Genomic DNA, 22,809 nt, shown 5'->3' on the forward strand with positions numbered 1-22,809 from the left:
ACCAGGCTGTGACGGTCCAGATTTATTAGGCTGTCTGACACCTGAAACAAATCTTCAGCCTGAGATTTGCAGGTGCTGTGGCAGAGAAAAGTGTTTTCCTTTGTCTCTTCACTGCCCTGTCAAAAGAATTTAACAAAACCTCATGCTGCAAATGATCAGCTGTGGCATGAAGAGGCTGCTGCTCTCATTTTCCTCTCTTACTTCATTACCTGTGCATCATCTGTAGCGTGGAGTGGTGTAAAAGCTGTGAAGAAGGTGCTCAGTCAGCACCTCTCTAAGGATGAGGGCAAAGGAGCATGGCAGGTTTTGCAGGGAGCAACCTGTTTGTGCAAAAACATCTTCCAGATCCCCGGGACCTCACTGATCCCATTAATTCCTGAGAGCAAGGCACCAGCACGGTATCAAACACAGGCTATGTATCAAGCACGGGCTCTTGCGCTGTAGCCTGTGGCAGCTGCATACCTGTAAACAACAAGTTAAAAGTGAGGAATAAAACAAAATGCTGCAAGGACCTACTGCAGGAAAGCATCAGAGGACAGCAGCTATCCTGGCGAGTGCAGGCAGGAGGCAGAGACCATTGGCTGTCACTGATGACGCCCAGAAAAACCGGCCACAGATGGCACTTAGAGAGGTTGGGATACAGATTTGAGCTCCATGGTTTTACTTAGAGCTCTCATCTTCCTGCCTTGTCTAATCTGTCCCATGCCCTGTGTCTACAAAGCTGTGGTCATAGACTCTGTCTATCCCCTACTGAGCACTGAAAGTTGCTCCATTTGTGTGAGGAATCGTGTCATTTCTCTTGCCCCTGATGGCATAATGAAATATCTAACTCGTGGGAGCTTTTCGGACTGGCTGTGTACGCACCACAGCATTTACTAGAGAACTAAGTGTTTAGGCAATGTATCAATCAGACAGCAAAGGGCACTATTAGTGTTTTAGGGTTGGCATGATGTGCAGAGCTGTGAATATTTGTCAGAATGCAACACCAGGTCCCACTCACACTGTCAGAGAACACCCAAGGCTCCCGCTGGAACTGCAGGCAAGGGAGAACTGGGACCCTCAGTGCCAGGTGGATCTCAAGGCCTTTCTTCAGGGTCACATTGCTTCCCTTTCGTTGTACCTCTCTGCATGTGACGTGTTCTCCTCCGTCACCTCATAACGCATCAGAAAAACAAACAGAAAATCGCTGCTGGGTGTCTGTTTTTTAGAGAAGCCTGTGGCGATGTACAGCTGCAGCCAGGCGCTGGGGTGCGGTGGCGGGGCGCCTTGTGTCCCAAATACGGGATGAGACACAAGGCGTGAAGGGTGCTCGCAGCACCAGGTCACGGGCACTGTAACAGAGCCGACGTGCCCGCGGAAACTCGGGCATGAGCTGGGGGTCAGCAGCACGGCTCCCAGCCCCACACCCGTGACAGTGTGAACCGGACTTGGTGTTACGCAGCTGCCGAGCGGAGGCGCGGCCTTTATCCGCGAAGCCCTCCGGGGCCCGGCCCGGCCGGGGGGGACGCGGGGGCATCCGCAAGGGCAAGGCAGGGCAGGCTCGGCCCGGCCCGGCCCACCTCATCCCCTCCCCTCTCCTCCCCTCCCTTCTCCTCTCTGCTGCCTTGCGCAGCCGCGCAGCGACGGCTGAGGGAGCCGCCGGAGCCGGCCGGCACGGCGCGGCCCTCCCCGCCGCCGCGGCTGGGCTGGGCTGGGCTGGGCTGGGCTGGGCAAGGGCAGGGCAGGTGGGGGCGTTCGGTGGTGCGGCGGGGGATGCAGGGCCCGGGCGCAGCATGCTGTGGGGGGTGGGCCTGGCGGCACCCCGCTCCTGCGTGGCGGATTTGAGCCGCAACCGCAGCCTGTCGCTGGGGTGGTACGCGGGGCCCGAGGAGCCGCCGCCCGCCCTTTATGGGGGCGAGATCGTCGCCTTCCCGCTGGCGGGCGGGGGTGCGGGGGGCACCATGGCGGCGCTGGGCTCCGACTCGTGGTGGAAGAAGACGCTGTACCTGACGGGCGGCGCGCTGCTGGCCGCCGCCGCCTACCTGCTCCACGAGCTGCTGGCCATACGGTGAGGCTGCGGGGGGCTCCCGGCAGCTGCGGGGCCTGCGCGGGGCCCGGCGCCGCCCGCTGAGGAGAAGCGGTGGAAGCGAAGGGCGCGCTCCCCGCGGGGCTGAGGCGGCGCTCGGAGGCGCTTACCTGATGGGGGGGAGGCCGCTGAGGCCTGGGGGGGTGGTGGTAGGGGGGGTGGTGTCTCTGCCTCAGCGTGATTTTGCCTTTTTTTAATCCTTTTTTTCCCCCCCGTTTACCCTTTGCAGCAGCAGGGCAGGAGGTGGACGTGAAGGGGTGCTCGGCGCTCCCCTCCACAGGTGTCCCCGGGCGGGGGCGGGGGCTGGCAGCCCCGGTGCTGGGGCAGTGCGGGGCTCAGCCCGCTCTCGGCTGCCTCTGGCTCAGGGTGACTCCGGCTGCTCCTCGCTGCCTCTGCGCCTGAGGAATCAGAAACCCGCAGCAGCGTATTAAGGGAGGGTGTAAGGAATCCTCGGGCAGGATTTCTCTCTTACCTGTTTAATGTACCGATGTATCCTGTGCCTGCTTTTGGGGTTGGAATTTTTTTTCTGTCTTTTGGGGTTTTTTTATATCTAATTTTATTTTTCAATTCTGTTTTGGGTTTGACAGGAAAGAGGAAGAGCTCGATTCGAAAGATGCTATCATACTGCATCAGTTTTCGAGGCCTACCAACGGTGTTCCAAGTTTATCTCCGTTCTGTCTAAAAATGGAAACTTACTTGAGGATGGCTGATTTACCCTACCAGGTACCTTGTGCTGTTTTCCTTTATATTCCAGCTCACTGTAGTTGTGTGAAATGGCAAATAAGCATCCCCTCTCTTCTTCCCCTCCTCCCGCCCCCCCGGTCTGTCTCACCCAGGGAGATGTAAACACATACCTATGACTAGGTGGGTATGCTGACAATTTTACATCTCTGGTTAAATTCAGTGTATAACCTTTAAAGATGTAACTTGAATAACGTTGGTCTGGAACATCTCTAGATTTAACTGGCAAAGCTAATTGCGTGTTAGAAGGTAACTTGGCTGGAAATGCTGAAGTGGGAGAGTAGTCTGGGTTTTATATAACGCTAAATAATACCCAAAGCTAAAGCATAAAATTGTTTGGGCTTTGAATTTTGCCATGCTAAAGAGGTCAAGATTAGATAGGTGCACCTTCTTATTTTCCTGGAGGGTTTCTCTCTGGACCTCTCCTGGGAAGACATGCTTGCTTTTTGGTTCACCTCCATTGCCAGTACTCCCTCTCCAGTGAAGGAAGAAAAGATTGCTTTTAGAGGTTGTGAACGCTGCTCCTCAATTGTGGCTGGTTGCATCCCATGCCATATTCCTGCAGGAGATGAAGCCCGAGCTACTACAGTGAATGAAAGCCAGGAAAGCAGAAATTTGAATCTATCAGTCTTGCCTGTTAGCATCAAGGTTTAGTTGTGACGCTGTGGGTCTGGCGTGCCCCTCGTTGCGGTGTCAGCAAGCTGTGCAGCATGCAAGCTCTTTGAAACACTGGGTGGGTTTCTTTTTGGTTTCTGTAAACCATTGAGTGCACCTAGGATGGTAGTGATAAATGTAATGAGGATCTTAGGTAGAAGAAATGTCTTTTTTCCTCTCTCTTCCTTCCCCATAAGTGATGTAAATTTGGCGTCTATCTTTGCCTCAAAGAGGCGAAGCTGTGGGTAAGGCGCGTACTTGCCCCACATGGGTTCAAGTCCCTTTTTGTTGCTGCATACCAAACTGTTAGGAAGAATGTTTAATTTATGTCCAGTGTTTTACAGAAGACAATCAGCCATATGACAACTTTCTTTCCTAACATGTTTGTGGTTGATATGAATTCAGCTTTGTGCATGATTAAACTCCTTTACATCAGAAGTGAAAGAAAAGCTAATTAGTACATTTTGCTTAAGTCTTTAAGAGCCTCAGTTTAATGCTTATTATCTTAAGATTTAATGGTACTTGAATCAGATACTTCAGAGCATTAAAGAGAGATTTCCATACCATGGGTGACACCTCCTTCCTTTAGGATCACAGAACCTGTAGGATACTGAAGTTTGAACGTGTCATTGGAGCAGGAGGACTTGGTGGATGCTGCTTCTCCACCCAGAGGAGTTCTGGTAGAAATTGCATGTTTGAAGGGAAATGTATTTTGGTGAGATCTTTTTTTGTCTGTAATGGTGGTTGATGCTGCTCAGAGATTTGCAGTGTTCAGAGTTGCTCTGGTGGAGGGGAGTTGAAGAAAACTGCGGTATAAAAGATGGTTGTGAGAGGGCGCGGCCACTCCTAAAAGATAACACTGCGTATTTGTGTGATTGAGGATGGAGTCGTGTAGACAGCTAATGCTGGGTAGAAGTGAGTCACACAGCTTTTCAGAGAGAAGGGTTTTCTGAGGGTTGTCCTCCCCTCTTTATTTTCTGTACTGAAGGTCAGCACTGCTTCTTGATGTTGCATCTCTCTCTATTCCTACTCACTAGCTGTGATGGGCACACTAAGCTGGTGTAGGCCAGCAGGACCACCAAAAGCAGTCTTACCTTCATGGCTTCCCCTTGTCTCTTTGGTCATGTACCATTCTGTCCCAGAGCTGGCCTAGCTGGAGCTGTGAAGGTTTAGGTTATTTAGTTTTAAACTGTTGCTGTTCTCCACATGCCCCATGTGCCATGAGGCAGGAATGGACCTTGTGGGTGCTGGGAGCATCAGGTTGTTGCTTTTAGCTGTGCTGCTTACACAGATTTAGGAGTTTTGTGGGGTTACCAGCCCTATGCAGGACTTCAGAGGTAAATTTGGTGGAACTGAGTTTATGAGCTGAGGATGCAGCCTCTTTATTCCAGAATGGCAGGTTCTGTTCCTGTCCTTGCGTTAGGAGTATGGTGCTGTGTTTGGCTGAAGGTATGGATGCTGATGTGGGATTAAATGGGAGCAGGAGGTAGTAGGAGAGGAGCCAGCAAGTAGTACTGTTCTCAGCTGGAGTTACAAAGTTCCTTATACTTGAACTACCGGGAGACTTATTTTGTTACCTGTGGAACACTGTGGGTGATGAGACATCTGATGTCCCCCCTGCTCTGTGGGCAGTGGGGTGTGGGAGGTACAGCTGGATACAGGAGGAGACACCTGGCAGGGGCCATGGTGGAGCAGCCATAGAACTCTGGTGACTGCTGGTGCCCAGTCTTGCTGCCAGAGTCTTGCTGCAGCCACCACCTCCCCAGGGAGGGGATGCTTCAAAAGGAGGGTTGTGAAATGGAGTTAAGAAGAGGCAGTGGGGCAGTCAGACTTTGTGTACTCTCTTGATTCCTTGTGTTTATACTTAATGAATCACACTGTTGAATAATGTGCTGCCTCTTACACAACATACTAAAATGGCACGTGAGACGTGGAAGTGGGTGACACATTCCTACCTTACTCTCATCTGAATTTCTCCCAACAGATGTGCTCTTGTAATGTGCTTACATTTTCTTGAAGCTGTCATTGTAGGTGTGAGTTCCCAATCAAAAATGATTTTGGCAGCTGGCTTGTACGTAGGTGTTTTGGTTTTTTCGTTTGGTTTCCCTCCTACCCCCCCCCCCCCCCCCCAGTGTTTGATGGTTTTCTTGATAAAGCTTGCATTGAAGGAGCTCATTCTGGGTGCTTGTGGAGATAATCTGGATGTTCCTTGCTTTCCTTGTGGATATTAACAAATTATGTAAACTAGCACAGCAGAAACACGCTGTTTTCATGCCCGGTCTGTGAAGATGGTAACCTCCTTGGAGGAGACATGAGTAAAAGTAAAAGCATAAGCAGCAGTAATTGTCAATGTGGAACCTTGTTTCTTCTGGGTAGTACTACAGAATTACCCCAGAAGTGCCCTGTGCCATTCTGTTTATAAACTGCACTATAAATGGTGTTCTGGGGAGCTCTTGTTATTGTTGCTTTGCAGGCAGCAGTGAAGTTAAATGTACTAGGTTTATTTGGTCATACTTGGGTGTTTTTTTAACAGCTGGAAAAATTTCTAAGTGGAAAATTGATAAATATTTGATGGCAATTAGTAGCAGCCATAAGGATACTGAGGTTTCAAGCCTAAAAATACCCATTTGAGAACAGTGGATACAAGAACAGTGCGACAGATTTGTCAAGAGACTGAGGTTTTCTCAGGTCATTGAAAGATGTTTTCCATTTTGCTTGCTAAACTGCTATGCAATATGAAAATACTGAGAGGGCTTTTTTGTTATTAGGTAAACTGACTTTCCTCTCAAGAACTTTAGGTCTCCTTTGTGTTTTTGAGAGTGTAATATTAAGGCGTTACTAGCTGGCGCTATATATATATACACACACACATATGTATATATATAATGATATAGTTTTAAATATTATATGTATGTGCTAGAAGAAATGTGCAGCTGAATAATGAGACCATGCCTCTTTTCTGGGTTGCAAATGATATGAACTACAGAAATGGCAGTATGTAATAAACACATCTTCAAGTCTAGTAGCTTCTGCAAAACATCAGTGTTTGTGCACGAGAAGGGAGCATCTCACTCTGGAAGGGCTTAACAAAACCGAAGCCAGCGATGCTCCGTGCCATACAGACACACTGTGTCGTTCCAGAAGAAAGCTTATGGTTCTGCAGCAAATTCATAATGAAAAATTAAGTTTGAGTGCTGGGAGAACCTTTTTGATGAAGGAAGGGCCTGCAAGGATGAGGCAGTGCTCTCCTTTCAGTTTCATTATTTAGCAGTTTTAGCATTTCTCCCACGGACCAGAGTAATAACCCCTGTGTCACCAACACGTGGGAGTGGGCTGGGTTCCGTTTCCTGATTCACCTACACAGGGATGCAGCAGGTGAGACATGGATACAATCCAGTGTTCCTACCATGCTGTTTGTTCAGGCAGAAATCCCAAGAAAGGCTGTGGCTGGAAGGCATTGTTTTCCCAGCAATGTTGCTCTTGTCATCTGTTCTCATCCACAAGCGAGGAGCCTCCGGGAATGGCCGGGCATTTGTAGTGCTTTGCTCATCCGCGCTTTGAGTGGGAGCCAGGGTGCTGAGCTGGAGGCACATTCTGGCATATGCTCCTTGCTGTGGGAGGATCTTAATCCATCTTTAGTGGATTCAGAAAGGATAAATACTTGAGACCCAAAGAGGTGGGTCCAGAACTGCTGACCCTAAACCTTCAGCAATTAAGAGCTAGATCCCGAGGTGCTCATGGTGATGTCCAGAGTCTTTATTGTGAGCCCTTATGGTTCAACTTTCTAAGCTAGGATTTGTCATTCACTAAATAACAGGACATGACGGTGGGAATTACAGGAAAGGAAGGAAGTTCTGTCTTGAGTCTTTGCCTTCAGAAGTAAAAGAGAGTTGAAGTAAAATGTTTTGATTATGCTTTGGAAGCCGGGAATTCCACCTTGTGTTAGTCAGATGAGACTCTGTTTCACCTTCTCCAACTGGAAAATGGGAAAAATGCATTGCTACTTCTGCATGAGTGCTACACTGAGCAGATACACCAGTATTCAGCAATGTATGGGTGCTGGACACTTGGAGACCCAGTTGTAACAAGTGTGTCTGTAAATACATGAGATTTCTAAGATATAAAGTTGCAGGAGCATATGTAAGGCAGATTTCCCTCCAGCCCAGTAGAGGAATGATACGCCTTTTGTTATACGTAATGCTTTTGTTATACGTAATGCTTGTTAATTCACTACCTCTCTCAGATAGCTGCATTACCTTGGAGGTAGTGAATTAACCTTTATAAGGTATTTTAATGTGCAAGAGCCAAATTTAGGTGTGAGTTCTGTGATTAAAAACTTGCTTAGAATAATGGACCCAATCTTCCAGAAGATGTGAGCACCTCCAAGCCCTTAAATAACCTTAGTACATTACATCACATGTCATCCAGCATAAAAGCATATAACACCTTGGAGGACCTGGAAATAATTTTATCGAAATTGTCATATAGGGTAAAGCTGTTGCTCTACCACTAATCTTCAGTATTAATTAAAAAAAAAAAGTTTGTTGGATAATACTGCCTTTAAAAACACAGAAGAATATTTTAAAAGCTTCATCCACACTGAAACAGAACCCAACAGGCATTTTTTTGTTTCTGTGTTTGTTTGTTTGTTTACTTGCCTTTTTTTTGTTTCCTTAGAACTATTTTGATGGAAAACTTTCCCCTCAAGGGAAGATGCCTTGGATTGAATACAATCACAAGAAAGTATCTGGCACTGAGTTCATAATTGACTTTTTGGAAGAGAAACTTGGAGTGAATTTAAATAAACACCTTGGCCCACATGAAAGAGCTGTTTCCAGAGCTGTGACTAAAATGGTGGAGGAGCACTTGTACTGGTAAGCTGGCGTGGCGAGGCTGGCCGAGGTCTGGTGCTGTTGCATCTGCCCCTGTGCTCATGCCTGGATGTGAATGCTGGTTTTCTTTTGCAGAAAGCTTGGGTACCCAATGATTAATTTCATAACTGTCTTCACCCTAGAAAATGGCTGCTTCTTCCTGTGTATGCAGGTGTGAGCCAGGGATTGTTCCCCTGAGCAGCTGTCAGGCTGTGTAGGCGAGGTGAGGAGTCAGGCCCTTTGCCTGTGGCTTTGCAGAAGGGAGCAGCAGTGGGGCTGTTCCTCCATCCGGGGCATGCTGCCAGTTGATAGGACATGGTGTTTGTATCCTGAGAAGCTGCAGTATGTATGTAAATGGAAAACATAAATCTAACCTTGCTGGCACTTCATACTGACGTCTTTTGAAAGTAATGCCTGCGATTTCCCCTCCCACCCCATCTCCTTACATTTCAGTCCTTTTTAAGTGCCCTTTTCCGTCTGGATTCAGAGAAGTCCCAGGTGGACGTGGCATCTTGGGTGCTGTACTGGCTGCCTCAGCAGGCACGAGGCTTTTCCCCAATGGTTTGCTTTCCAGCACGTGTTTAAGCTCTTGCTGTAGGAAGTCTTGCATTCGTGTTGCACTCTTTTTCTTAATGTGATTTAAATTGAATGTGTTGATCTGCTTTTTCTTTCACCTTGTATTTGAAGATGAGCAGCAACACGTGTACATGTAGTTCTTCAAATACTTTTTAGTGTGTCTTGGGAACAATTTTAGCATTCAGTAGGCAGATTTAAATGATGTGGTTTAGAAATCTAATCCCTGCTTCCAAGAAGTGTTTCCTTCACTAATTATACCCATCTGCAGTGCCATAGCCTCAAAAACCTGACTGATTCAGCCTTCAAATGTAACTGTCTTCTGTTCATTTTTCACCCCTCGATTATTATAGCTGCCAAAGGGAAGATGAGGCTTCATCTCCTTGCCTTAGTTTTGGTTGTTTCATGGTCCATAGACTTAACTGCTTTAAATGTAACATAACTGATGACAAACTTGCCCCGTTGCGGTGTCTCAGTTACAAATCGTTCTTTCCTCTGCAAAGCTGTTGCCTGTCCGTTCGGAGTTCCTCTGAGCCGGCTCACTATGTCACGCACTGCTGGGCATGACGCAGGGGGACATGGGCAGCAGGTGTTACAAATTCAGATGCTGACCCAGAGAGGTGCCATTGAAATAGGTGGACAAAGCCAGGCCAAGTAAGGATAGCCATGCGCCTGCCTGGCTGTATATCCCCCTTGTCTTTGCTGTTTACTCACACATTTGATTTGATTTTTCCCCCAAGGCACGTGGCTTTGTTGCTGTGTAGTAAAGCATCCAACTGTAAGTCTTCCTGCATGACCCTGCTGCGTGGCTGTGCCAGAGGCTTGCTGTGTGGGTGAGGTTACACCACGCCGGTTCTCTGCGTGTGGCAAAGCCCAAGTGAGGAGACCTCACAGTTCTATCACTGTAGCAACTTTGGCCATCCTGTAGTTACCCCAAAATAAAATCAGGCTTTAGCTGTGTAGGACTTTCCCCCTGACATCATTGCATGCACGGCTGTGGGATCTCTTCACATCAGTCCTTTAACCTGCCCACTTCCCGCCAGAGCCTTAGGGTTTGTTCGTGGTGTCCTCAAGTCCCACACTGAGGAATTTGTAACAGCGATGGCCTTTCTGCAGAGTCAGGTTTATAAAATCAAGCCTCCAAAGCAGCAATACAAAACATGATTCATACAGCCTCATTGCCAGCAGCATGCAAAGCAGCTTCATCATAAATAAGTAACACTGTAGTACATTTATCGAACAAAGGAGCTAAGTACATCCTGTGGTGTGCTGTGCCTGGGTGGAGGTAGTCCTGGGGGTGCTCAGGATCTCCTGAAATGTTTTGCTTTTGCTGAGGTAATTGCTCATCTTCACCAATTAGTGCCTCTTACAGGTGGAAATGGCTGCTCTGGCTGGAGTTGAGAGTGGTGCAGGGTTGTTGTGAACCCCAGACCTGGGCCCCCTGCCTCCCCCCACCCCAGGCTGCGGTGCATACTCGTTTTAGTGCCAGGATTAGACCATGTCTCTGAGGTGCACAGGACTGATTTGGAGCTGGCATCAGAGCTCCTGTCCCTGGTGAATACCATAACTATTAGGCTTTTGCTATGTTTAAATTGGCAAAAGAGAAAAAGCCTGCTAACCTGAGTGGGTGTTTGCTGAGTCAGCAGGGAAGAGATGGGAGCAGACAGATTTTGTGGCTCTCGCCCTCAGTCTTGGATCCAGTGCAGATCTGTCATCTGCTGAAGGCTTGCCCTGGTTCACCTCTGATGCCTGCAGTGACCCATGGACTCTCAAAAAACAGTGGGGCACCCACAGCTGCTTTCAGGGTGCATTAACTTCCTGGTGAATCTGCACCACGTTTGTGGGAATGGACCCCTGTGTAAGACGGGCTGGAGGATGTCAGATGCTTACATCCTGCTGGTGCTGGCGTGCTGGGCTTGGAGCACTGCTGACATTCAGACCAGGCAGCTCCTGGTGCCTGGAGGGCTGGCAGTTGCTGGGAGGTGCTTCCTGCACTTCAGTCTCAGGAGAGGGACCTCAGGCTGGTGACACTTAATGTGCTCAGTGGGAACCTAGAGCCTGGAAAATGCAGCTTAACCAAACTGACCAGTTAGATTGGTTTAATTGTATTATCAAACCCTAGTGATTTTTAGGAGTGGGGTGTGTGTATGTATATATACATACTATACACACATAGATGTATTTAATTCATTTCTTGCTTTGTCTTTCAAGAAGACAATGTAAACTTCATGTAATGTGATGCCTTTAAGAAAAGCATGATATGAGGATACAAATGAATCCAACCAAAGTTGGATTCAGACCTGCCATGTATTAAACATAAAATATGGCTATAATATAAATATGCTTAAATACATCAAACCAATTAGAAGAGTGATGACTCTCCTGCTATTAACAGTGATGTGATTTGAATGCCACTGGCAGCTTAAAAGCCGTTTGCTCTGGGCTGATGCACAGCAGGTAGGGTTTCTGCAGCTGACTGTGGAATGAATTTGTCACAATCCTTTTGTAGATCAAGCAATTCCAGTCTGCACAAGTTCAGATAGGAAAAACAGCCCCCAGTTCATATCCTTGTGAGCACCTCCCCCTTACCTTGATGTTCAGACATCTTGGGGAAAATCAGGCAAGCTGCTGTTGATGAGTCACTTTCTCCATCTCCTCTCCTGATTTATGTATTGAGGCCAAAGCTGCTGTTACATTTAGACTTCAGATTTGCTTCACCCCCGCAGCATTGCTCTGGTGCCTTATTGTTTTATTTATACTAGAGGATTTGTACAGATGTGCTGTCACAAATGGGATTGTTAATGTTTCCCAAAATGCCCAGTTCAGACTGATATTTAAAATAATTGTGTCATCCTATAAATACTAACTGTAGTTTGAAAGGAATTTGTACGCTGAAGCAGCTTCTGTAGACAACCCAATTTCTGGCGTTTCCTAACCTTTCATAATGTTGATAATGCTCTAGTAATATAGACTGAGCAGAGGGATGATGAGTGGGATTAAATGCAGAGGAAGCACAGATTATGAACCTTTGAATAGATTTTTTTTTTAACAAAGTGCTTTTAAATCCAGCTCTAAAAGTGCTTTTAAATGTCTCCCTGACTCCAAGCCTACTTTTATCTTTGCTTTTGCATTCTCAGAACCATAAACTATTTGAAGTGAACTTAGTAGTCTGTTTAGCTGCATTCACTGCCATGTAAATTTGAGATCTGAGATGTGTGACAACTTTACCCATCCAAACTGACAAGCAGATACCGAAGACTGTGCTTGACAGTTTAGCTTAAGCAGGATTACCTAAATCCTGTGCAGTTCTGCTCTCCCTGCATTGCTGTCCTGATCATTGAACGCTTCATCTGATCCCTGTCTCTTCCAGACCCAAACACCTTCTCCCTCAGAGCAAGTGAGTGCTAGGGAAACATATTTTTGCTTTAAAGTACAAACTAATTTGCTTTGTGGGAAACCTTGTTCATCCTGTCTCGTGAAATTAAAGCCATCCTGGATGTGGTTGATCATGCTTGGTGAGGTGCCAGCTCACTGGTGTGATTGGAGTGAACAGCAGAGATGGCCAGTCCATAGGGCCAAGTTAGCCTTGTGTGACTGAGGTGGCTTTAATAAAATGCTGTAGCAGAGTCTCCTCCCTTCATTCTCTGTTTTGGTTTGGTTTCTTCTTGTCCCTCTCTGTGGCTGGGCCTGTCATCCTAAAGCAAGTGAGTTGTGTTGTAGAGTTGCCAGGTGAAGCTGGAGAACGAGGGTCTTTGCAGTGAGACACAGCAGTGAGACACAGCAGTACTCTGAGAGAGCAGGTTTTGCTTACCTTATTCAAGTAATAAATAATAACTTATATATACAGGTAGTATTGGCAGTTATTTCCCAGTGTTCATGCTAAGACTGGAGTTTTTCTTCCTATTCAGATCTGTACTTGCTCAGGAGACCTTGTCCTTTCCCAGGCCTGTGAAACACAAGTGCTGAAACGTTCTGCTCTATGGAGTGCCAGTCTTATTTCCATCCTTCTTAAATCCTCTTTCACCTTTGTTCCCAGAGCAAGGCAGTCGTGCACCACACCACCTAGCCAGAGTTAATGCTTCAGGACTTCCCACAGCTGTTTATTCCTGTGCCTGCTGGCATCACATCCCCCCTGTCGTGGTGGTGCCGCTCGCTCAGTCTGCCTTGGCTTCAGCACAGCAGAGTTTGACAATTTTTAACAGAATTGAAATGCCTTTTGCCCACTCTGCTGGTAGCATTCTAAATTTGAGCTGGACGTGGATTGGGTTTTTTTAGCTGTTATGCCAAATACTTTCTTTTACCTCATGTTACTAGTAATTCACATGAAGAATTTCCAGAAACTTAGAGTAGTCCATTTTCATGGTGTAAACTTAGTTGCTTCCTGATGGTACTGTTGAATTCAACTTCTGTCCATATCAGCACTAAGGAAATTATGTGCAATTAGAAATATGTACAGTGGTAAAAATGAAGTCATATTCCAAACTAAAGAGGAAAAAAAAAAAAAAAAAGAAAACCCGAGCTCTGATATTGGAAGCATTAAGTTAATAGCTCATATAATTGAGTACATTCAACTTTTGATGTTTCAAGTTTCTGCTGTAGCTTTGCCAGTTTATTGTGTCTCCATGAGCCTGTTTTCATATGATCTGAAATATGTAAATCCCCTTTGGGATTTTTCAGTTTGAAAATTGCTATGAATGTAATGGAATATGGGTGTCGACTCCCAGTGTTTCTGACACCCTGTTGGCTTTGTATGCTTGTCATGTCTACTCTGAGGTGAGTTTAGCCCTTTTCCAGCATCCCTTGAATATTGGTTCCTTTGCAATGTCAGAAGGCATTAGATATAAAAATGTTAATGTTTCTTTTCTTGTTTTTCATAAGTTTCTTGATCAGCAACAGCAGCAAATTAATTTTTTGTTTGTCTACTGTGAAGAACAAAAATTAATGTAGGAAACAAATTTCATCTGGTATGACAATTTTCTTTAATAAAAAGACACTTCCAAATTCTATATTTGCTATTTAATAAAGCTGAAATACAACAGAGCTGTTTAGAAATATGTCTCTCATAAAATCTACATTTTGGAAGGGGGGTGGGGTGAGGGAGGAGGGGGAGTACAGAAGTGCCCCTATAATCACCACCCCTTCACTTTTCTGTTTTTAAAAAATCTCTGCTGGCTTCTGAGGACAGCAGAGATCTCCTGAAAAATGACTGCTGTAGTATTTATGTTGAGACAAAGTTACCGCTTGGCTGGGTTTCAGCAGTATAGAAAGCAAGGAGAACAGGCTGCTGGGAAGGGTTGGTTTCCTTGTGCATTGTTCAGTTGTTTTTCTCCAATCTGTGCAGAGGCCTTTAGCTAATAAATCCCTCTGGCACTGTGTTTTTGTTGTGCACCTCCAGCAGAACTCTGCACCTTTTGTAGTATATTTCAGTGTGAATCTCATTCTATTTACTGAGAGGGTAAGCGCTGGGCAGCCCCTGAAAGTGTTGCAAAGTCAGTTCTCTCTGCTGTCACCCTGATTTGATCCCCTTCACTGCTCCCTCTCCACCAGGGCAGCGTTAGGGAAGCTGGCTGCCTGCCCTTTGTGTCAGCTCTTGGGGGGTGGCGAGAGGCTGGCAGGGCATCGTACTGCTGTAACTCACTCGTGCATCCTTCCAGGACTCTAGCGTACTGCCAGTGGGTGGAAAACCTTCACGAGACGCAAAAGATGGTTTCGCTTTTCGGCCCCTTCAGCGACTTACTGAAGTGGATCTTCTGCCACCTGACCAAAGGGATCGTGAAGCGGGAAATGTACGGCCACGGCATTGGCCGCTTCTCCGAGGAGGAGATGTACACGCTGATGGAGAAGGACATGCGGACTCTGGCCGGCCTCCTGGGTAACGTACACTGAGTCACACCTACCTGAGTGTTGTGTTGGAAGGTTGGAGCCTGTGCTGCAGCTGTCATTCAGTGCCTCCCTTGCTGTGGTGTTACTGTTTGCTACCAAACTGTGTCTCTAGAGGGGTGAGCGGCTTTCTTCTCTGAGCTCTGGGGGTGCGTGTCTAGAGGAGCAGAACATGGCCTGTGACTTGGGAAGAGCGTTTTGCTATGTCAATTTAAGAAAATGTGGTGTTATGCAAATGAAACCTCTTATTCCTGGCCCCCTCCCCCATAAACTGCCCCCAAAAATCTCTCTCTTTTTTTTTTCCTTTTTGTTTGGTTTTTTCATGGTGCTCATGGCTGTTTGGTAGATCATTATGAGGCTGCCATTTGAAAACCCTTTCCAGGTGTTATTTTGATGAGCTGGACTTTGTTGTATTTGGTTGGAGGTAGATTCTTGGTTGGAGGTAGATTCTTGGCTGTCATGGGTGGACCCCATAGGGTTAGTCTTGGAGTTGAGCCCACTTAGCTAGAACCACATGAGCCTCATTTCTGTTGTGTAGCTTAGGCTGAAGTCTGCACCAGAGCTGCCTACACTGTGCTTCTTACCTTGCAGCTTGCTGAGAGATAACCATACCACACTTCTGTGTAAAATTTGCATTTTGAGGAATTTGTTTGGGGCAGATTGTCACTTCCCTTGAGCTTGTGTCTCTCTGATGCAAGGAACTGAGAGAGACAGTACTTGTGTGGCTGCTTTGTTCCCTGTTGTGATCGCTTTAAAGGGGTGGGAGGGATGCACATGTTGCACATGCTCTAAATAGGTAAGTGTGGAGTGGGTGGAGGGAGGTAAGATGAGGGGACAGAAACAGTGCTTGCTGGGAAAGGGAGGGAGGGAGGTGCTTCTGGGCTTCCAGAGTGGTTTGGAAAGGAAGCTATTTGCAGATGGGGCTGTGTAGGCTTTTCTGTAACTTTGTTTTCTGAGACAAACCTCTTGAGTTGCTGGATTGGGAACAAAGTGGAAAAATACATGTGATGCAAGGGGGAAGGCTTGTTGACAGCTCCTCATCTGCCAATGCTTTCTGATGATGTATTTTGTTAACAAAATATTACCTAGTCTAGTGCCTCTTCAAAGAAAACATGGAATTGGAGTTTAAGAGGTCCTCTTTCTTTCTGGGGAAGGAAGGGAGTGAGCAGCTCATTTTGGAAAGAGGTGGCCTGGGCACATCTGCTGCAGAACTGTGGCTGGTTCAGGGTGTCCACAGCTGTGGGACTCTGCTGCTGTAGCTTTGGGGTTGGTGCCACATGGCTCCATGTATGTCACAGAGAGAAGCAGGGTTAGAGTGGGAGCTGGAGCAAGTTCAGCCTGTGACTCTGGAGCTCAGTAGAGCCTCTTGGTTCTGGCTGGACAACACAGCAGGCTGAATGGAGCAGCAGTGGATGTGCCTATGCTAAAGTCATCCCTGTCTGCCAAGAGTAGACTTGAAGACAAACCTGAGACTCGTTCCTGAGTACTTATAAAACTTTTGGTTTGCTTATTTGAATTCTGCATCCTTCTGTCCCTGGAGTCTCCTCTCACACTCAGATTGATGGTTTGGAGTTCAAAAGGGATCGTTAAGTCTGCTAGACAGATCTGTGAGAGTTCTGCTGTTTGGTTGCTGTCTTGAGGCCCGTGCCTGTCTCTCTGGCTGAAGTGTTTCTTTCTAAAAGGCACCCAGTTTTAACAGGTGGACATGCCACCACATTTATTAGTAATTGGTGGTAGATGCTAATCCCCATTAGAATCTGTTCAAAGTCTGACCTGTTCCAAATCAGAGCTTGTCTGAGTCCAGTCTGAAGGTAGATGCCCCTTCTTAGTTCTTCCCTGGGTGGCCTGTGTCATCTCTGTGAAGGTAAATACTATAATAAGTCTCTTAGTTTTGTTTTTAGTGGAAAAAATATCACAGGAAAGAGATAAGGCTTTTTTCTTCACTATATCAAATTTTTAAACTGTATGATACATATGTTATCAGCAAGGGTTGGGGTTTTTTTATATTTCCAGATTATTGATGAGAATGTTGTGCCTTGTGTGCTTCAAAAAGCTTTCATAGGCATCTGTTGCATTCTTGCTATTTTGCTGCATTGCCAGCTGAATATTGTATTTTTTTTTCATCTTCTCTTCTGAAATGGATACCAGATAAATCAGTGTGCAGTTATGTATTCATGTATGTGCACTTTTGATTATCGGTGCCTTTGTCTACTTTTCTACAATTGCCTCAATTTTTCATAAACACCAGCATGCTCAGGTCTTCCCTGGTGAGCTGCTTATGGTTGGGTCTTCCAACTGTGGCCTCCAGGTAGGTATCCTGGGATATGGATGGAAGGCAGGGTGAGGACTTCCATCCTGACTGGAGACTCCTCCATTTCATTGGGAGAAAGGGAAGGTGGTGAGCCAGCCTGTTGTCTGCACAGAAATCCTTGTGAGATTCCCCTCCATGTATATGTTCCCATGTATTTTACTGGAAGAGGAAGCAGTTGGGATTTTGGCTGTTAATTAGAGGGTAATCTTAAGATCTTAAAAAGGATGCTTATCATGCAAAATAGCTGTGCATACCAGACTCTAGCTGTCAGTCATTTGGTGTATCAGAGTAATGCTCCCCATTTTTTAAGAGAGACAATTCATATGGGAGCAAGAATAACTTTTAAATTCCAAAAGCTGCTTCCAGAGAATAACTTGGCAGCTATAAGGTCTTGTGCCACTCATTTTGACATCCCCAGTTATATCTTTGGTGCTTTTTACTTTCTTTTTAATTTCTGAGAATCATTTTTCCTTCTCCCATTTACCTGGTTCCTTAACAGACTCCTTCAGATCTCTTAAAAAGATGGAAATTAAAACTAATCCTCCTGTGATGGATCAGCCTGTCCCCTTGATGTCATCTTGCTCTCTGTCCTGCAGTCTTTAAGTCACAAACATAATTCCCTTGTGTTGTAATAGTTTCCCTGCTGCCAGTCAGTAGTGTAAGGAAGTGAGGGGAACTGGGCATATGAACTGGGAATATATACAAGCACACATTTTGGTAATGACTTAAAAGATAAATGAGTGAGCCGTGCCTACGAATCTGTTGGTGCCTGCTCAGCTGTCTGCCTGCCTCAGGCTTTTGGGCAAATGGGGATTTTGAGCAGGGAGTTGCAGGGCAGCAGGCTGAACTGGCTTTTGAAAAGCACTTGGTGTTTTGTGGAGGGCAGGGCTGCCAGGAGCTGAAACACAGAGGTGGGACTAACCTGAATGCCAGCCTCTAATGCTCTGGGTGGGCTGTACGTGCTGTTGTGGAAGGGTGCAGGTGTGCTGCCAGCCCTGTGTCCCATACAGCTGTCTCTACCCTGTGCTGAAGTAGCTGGTTTTTAATCCTCTGGTTGCATGCATTCATAAAGAGTGGAGCTGTTTATGGTCAGATCCCCAGGCAGTATAAATCTGATCCAAGTCTGGTGTGACCAGGTGATTGATTTATTTCTGTTGGATTAGCTGGGGGATGGAGTGAGGTGTTTGGGAGAATTAGCATTGTGGCAGCCTCCATGTGACAGGTGCTGTGAAGTCTGGCATAGAACTACCCACTGAGACATGATATCTGGTCTGTCACAGTGTCTTCTGGACAAATGTTGCACTGGGAGCATTGGGAACAGATTGGAACTGGTAGAAGGGAATGTACATGGGGGCCGCTTCATGTGATGCAGGGTGACCAAAACCCAGATTGACAGTTTTATTGGAACCACAGCTCTACTTCCTCCTCTCCCCTTTGTTTCCACACACCTGAAGGTGCCAGTGGTGTGCTTGGGGAGCTGCTGGGAGGGATGGTTCAGCCCTCACTCACTGCCTGCCTTAGTTGTAGCAAGATGGAAGCGGCAGTATTGCTTCCCAGCGCATCGTTACGGGTCGAGTCTCAGACCCAGTTGTAAGGTGCTAAATCCTAGTGTTGGCATGTAACTGTGGTTTGGGGACTAATTCCTGAGCTGTGTTTGAGATCAGTGAATGCCAGGCATCACATAAATCCCGAAAACACAACATTCACACTGTACATGGTTTTCAAACAATAGATTGATGCAGCCACGAAGACCTGGGGAGACTTAACTCCATGTTAAAATTACAGGTGGCAGGCTGGAGGAGGTTACTGTTATGGGTTGTTCCCAAGCACTGCTTGGCTATGCTGCAGTACAGGATTCCTTGTGCCCTGCTCTGGAGTTTGATGCATTTTACTGCTGGACAGTTTCTCTAAACTCACTCAATAACCCTAACGTTTAATAACCTGGTGAATTACAGTAGGCAGCTTATATTGGGCAGGGAAGAATGTCCTGGGGAGATGGGATAACTGGATTTGTAGAATTCAATTACATACCATGTTTCACAGAGTGTGTAGTGCTTTGGGCCAAGGCAGGGACAGTGCAACCATCCAACCTGACCTCTGCAGTACTGCACATTTCACCTGCGGGCACCATGGTGTGGGCTTTGCCTCATGTCTTGTGCCTGTGTTGAGGAAACAAGTTTATACTGGATATATTTCTGCAAACAGTGGCTTTGAAACATGATTTTCTTCCCTGCCTAAGGTAGTTATCCACCTGCTAGTGCTGTGGTGGCCAGTTGGGACCATCATGGTTCTGGGGTGCCCAGAGAAGTAAGCAGATTAATGGTGTGAAACAGTCATGTCCCTGCTCTGACCCAGGCCAGTTCCCAAGCAGCTGCTGTTCCACTTGCCTGCCTGTGTGCCTGATGTGCCTCTGTTTGGTCACTGCCAGGTAGAAAACAGTGTTTGGGGTGGGGGCACCGCAGTGGTGGCGTGTGAGAGGAGCAGTTTGCTTGGCTGTGTCCTCCTCCATGATGTAGGTAACTTCAGAGCAGTTGCTGTCAGTCTGACTGGTGCATCGGGTCCAGCCTGAACATCTGGTGGGAGAGGAAAGCTTTGGGTATGACTTTTTTGTGTGTGGTCGGATGAGTAACCTGAAGCTGGGTCTGCACGCACGAGAGACGCTGGGTGACCAGCCTCTTTCAGCAGAGTGCATTCATGACTTCAAACCATGATTGAACGATTTTGGGTTTGCACCAAAGGAGGAAACTATGCTCCCAGGCACCTGCTGGCTGCAGAGAAGATTTTTAAATGCAGGAGAAAGAGCACAGTGTGTATGCACTGCCAGCTGTGATGAGCGGAGGAGGTTACTTGGCCAGTGGTAGCTCTGTAATTGGCCTAGTTACACAAGTGGTGAGGACAGGGAAGCAGCAGTAATGGACTTCACCTGCTGAACCCTCCTAGCAACAGCTTCTGAATTGTATTCAATGATGAATCCCTCTGAAACAGTGAACCTTTTTAGCCAAATGATTTCAGTAAAAGAAAATATACTAAAGGTACAACCTGGGACTGTATGTATGTATTTATCTTTTTTTAAAATTGAGGACAAGTGGGATCTGGTTGAGACATGTTTGCTGTTGTATTTGCAGGTGACAAGAAGTACATTATGGGACCAACCGTTTCCACTGTTGATGCCACTGTCTTTGGGCATCTGGCACAGGCAATGTGGACGCTACCAGGGACTCGGCCAGAGAGACTAATCAAAGGTAAGAAAGCTTAGGTGACCTCTGATGAAAAGCTCCTGGTGGTATTTGCTGTGTTTAAACTTGGAGCACCTTGTAAGGACATTTGAGAACTGCAGCAGCACTTTGCAGACTCTTCTCACCTTTGATGTAGTGTTTGGAGCCTGTAATGTTTTCTTTTAAAAATCTCTCTTGCTTCCTCTTTAATGTTCTATGTGGTAATTGTTTCTATTCCCGTACTTGATCTTGTCACTGTTTAACATAGCAAAGACTCAGTGGCTCTAAGGGGCGAATGCTGGGTAAAGTATGAGGAGACAGAAGCGTGGCCACGAGCCAAATTCTTCTGAACTGAGTAGTTTCATTGACAGTGGAACTGCAAGAGCTGTTGTCCCACTAAAATTACAACCTTTGCTGTTATTGAAGGTGTTGGGCAAGGAAAAAGGCCAGCCTGATTTGTCTTCACTGTGTTATTCCATAAATCAGAAACAAACATGTTCCTCCCCTCCATGCTTTGGTTTTTCTTCTTTTCTTGTGAGTTGGTATAGGCAAGTGAAAGTATCTTTACATCTCTCTTTGGAATAAAGCCATGCAGTATGAAAAATGGAAAAGCTAAGGATGAGAAGCATGTGAAATAGGTGTAAAAGGCATGAATCTGCCCTGTAGATCTACTCTGCGCAAGAGAGCGCTACTAAAGCAACAGGAGGAATAGATTTGCTCAATATTGAACTTAGAGGAGAAAAATACTTGAGATGAAGACTTAAGTATTGTTCCTGCAGTTCTTCCCCTTGGCATCTGGGGAGACACAGATAAAATTCACAGAATCACAAGGTTGGAAAAGACCTTTAAGATCATCAAGTCCAACCGTTCCTGTCCTATGCTAAACCATATCCCTACCCACTTTTTTTAACACATCCAGGGATGGTGACTCAACCCCCTTCCCTGGGCAGCCTGTTCCAGGCCCTGACAACTCTTTCAGTGAAGAATTATTTTCCTAACATCTAATCTGGCCCTGCCCTGGCACAGCTTCATGCCACTTCCCCTTGTCCTATCTCCTGTCACCTGGCTGAAGAGACCATCGTCCACCTCTCTACAACCTCCCTTCAGGTAGTTGTAGGTGGTGATAAGGTCTCCCCTCAGCCTCCTCTTCTCCAGGTTAAACAGCCTCAGGTCCCTCAGCCGCTCCTAACAGGCTTTGCCCTCCAGCCCCTTCCCCAGCCTGTTTGCCCTTCTCTGCACTCGCTCCAGGACCTCAATGTCCTTCTTATGGTGAGGAGCCCAGAACTGCACACAGTACTCAAGGTGCGGCCTCACCAGTGCCGAGTACAGGGGCACAATCACCTCCCCAGACCTGGCCACACTGTTCCTGACACAAGCCGGGGTGCCGTTGGCCTTCCTGGCCGCCGGGGCACACCGCTGGCCCAGGTTAAGGCGGCATTCCCGTTCCCGTGCGGTCATTCCTCTGCCCTGTGAAGCTCCCGTGACGCCGAGCGCGCTGTGAGCCCCGCCGGCACGCGCAGCGGCGCAGCGCGAGGCGGGGGCGGGCTGGGGCGGGGGGTGGGGGGGGTGGGGTGGGGGCGCCGCCACGTCGGTTTATCTGGCGGGCAGCGCTGCCACCTGGCGGCGGAACCCCCGCAGTGCCCCCCGCGCGCTCCCGCCCAGCTCCGCGCGGTGCCGGTGCCGGGTCTGTCCCCTCCGGGGGCCGCACTTGGGGCGGCCCCTCCGCTCCGCGCTGCTGCCCGTGTTCCTGCCCGCCTGACCCTTCTCGCGGGCGTGGAGGGGAACGGGTCCGCTCAGAGGACTGGTGAAACCTCTCTGGCAAGGGCCTTTGCCGGAGCCGCGCTGGCTGGGTGTGCTGACTGGGGTCTGTTGTGCTGTGTTGCAGGCGAACTGATTAACCTGGCTATGTATTGCGAGAGGATACGGAGGAAATTCTGGCCGGAGTGGCACCACGACGATGATAACACCCTCTACGAATCCGAGGAGAGCAGCGAAGCAAGCAAAACTTACTCCCCTTTGCAGGACTTCAGCTTTTATTCAAGGACAGAAACATTTGATGAGGAGGGGAACAGTATTTCTCAAACCCCTGACACAGATTACACTGGACACTCCCTCTTCGATTCGGATGTGGACATGGATGACTACAGAGATCATGAACAATGCAAGTGATGTGGACAAGCATCTCCCACTTTGCAGTCAAGCTGTTTCTTGGGATCAGTCCGATTTATTTTTTTCCCTCCAGGGCAGGAAGGGGTTTATACCACGTTGGAAGAGACCTTTGTGCTGAACTCAGCTGTCATATGCTACCTGGACTATTTCAACCTTATTTCATTTTGTGTAAATGTTCAGGTGGATCCGAGGTAAACAGGTATTTAAAACACATCTGGGCAGTCTGGAGGGCAACAGGACCTTTCAGTCTGTGTTCTTGTTCACATTCAAAACCAGATCTCGGAACCGGGTCAGACAGACCTCTGGAAAGTGGGGCATTTGCCAGAGCTT

The 22,809-nt window shown here is 47.3% G+C and overlaps 1 protein-coding gene across 1 annotated transcript; it reads left to right on the top strand.

Annotated features, from left to right (window-relative positions):
• Positions 1-1,772: 1,772 nt before the first annotated feature.
• On the top strand, positions 1,773-22,479 carry FAXC (failed axon connections homolog, metaxin like GST domain containing; the record flags this gene model as incomplete). The annotated part of the gene is made up of 6 exons (XM_084261948.1): positions 1,773-2,047; positions 2,653-2,788; positions 8,138-8,334; positions 14,559-14,776; positions 20,221-20,337; positions 22,196-22,479. The coding sequence occupies 6 exons, from the start codon at positions 1,773-1,775 to the stop codon at positions 22,477-22,479; spliced, it is 1,227 nt and encodes a 408-aa protein (XP_084118074.1).
• Between the last annotated feature and the right edge of the window lie 330 nt (positions 22,480-22,809).

The sequence above is a fragment of the Gallinula chloropus genome, assembly GCF_964237585.1.
Source record: "Gallinula chloropus genome assembly, chromosome: 3".
Classification (NCBI taxonomy): Eukaryota; Metazoa; Chordata; class Aves; order Gruiformes; family Rallidae; genus Gallinula; species Gallinula chloropus.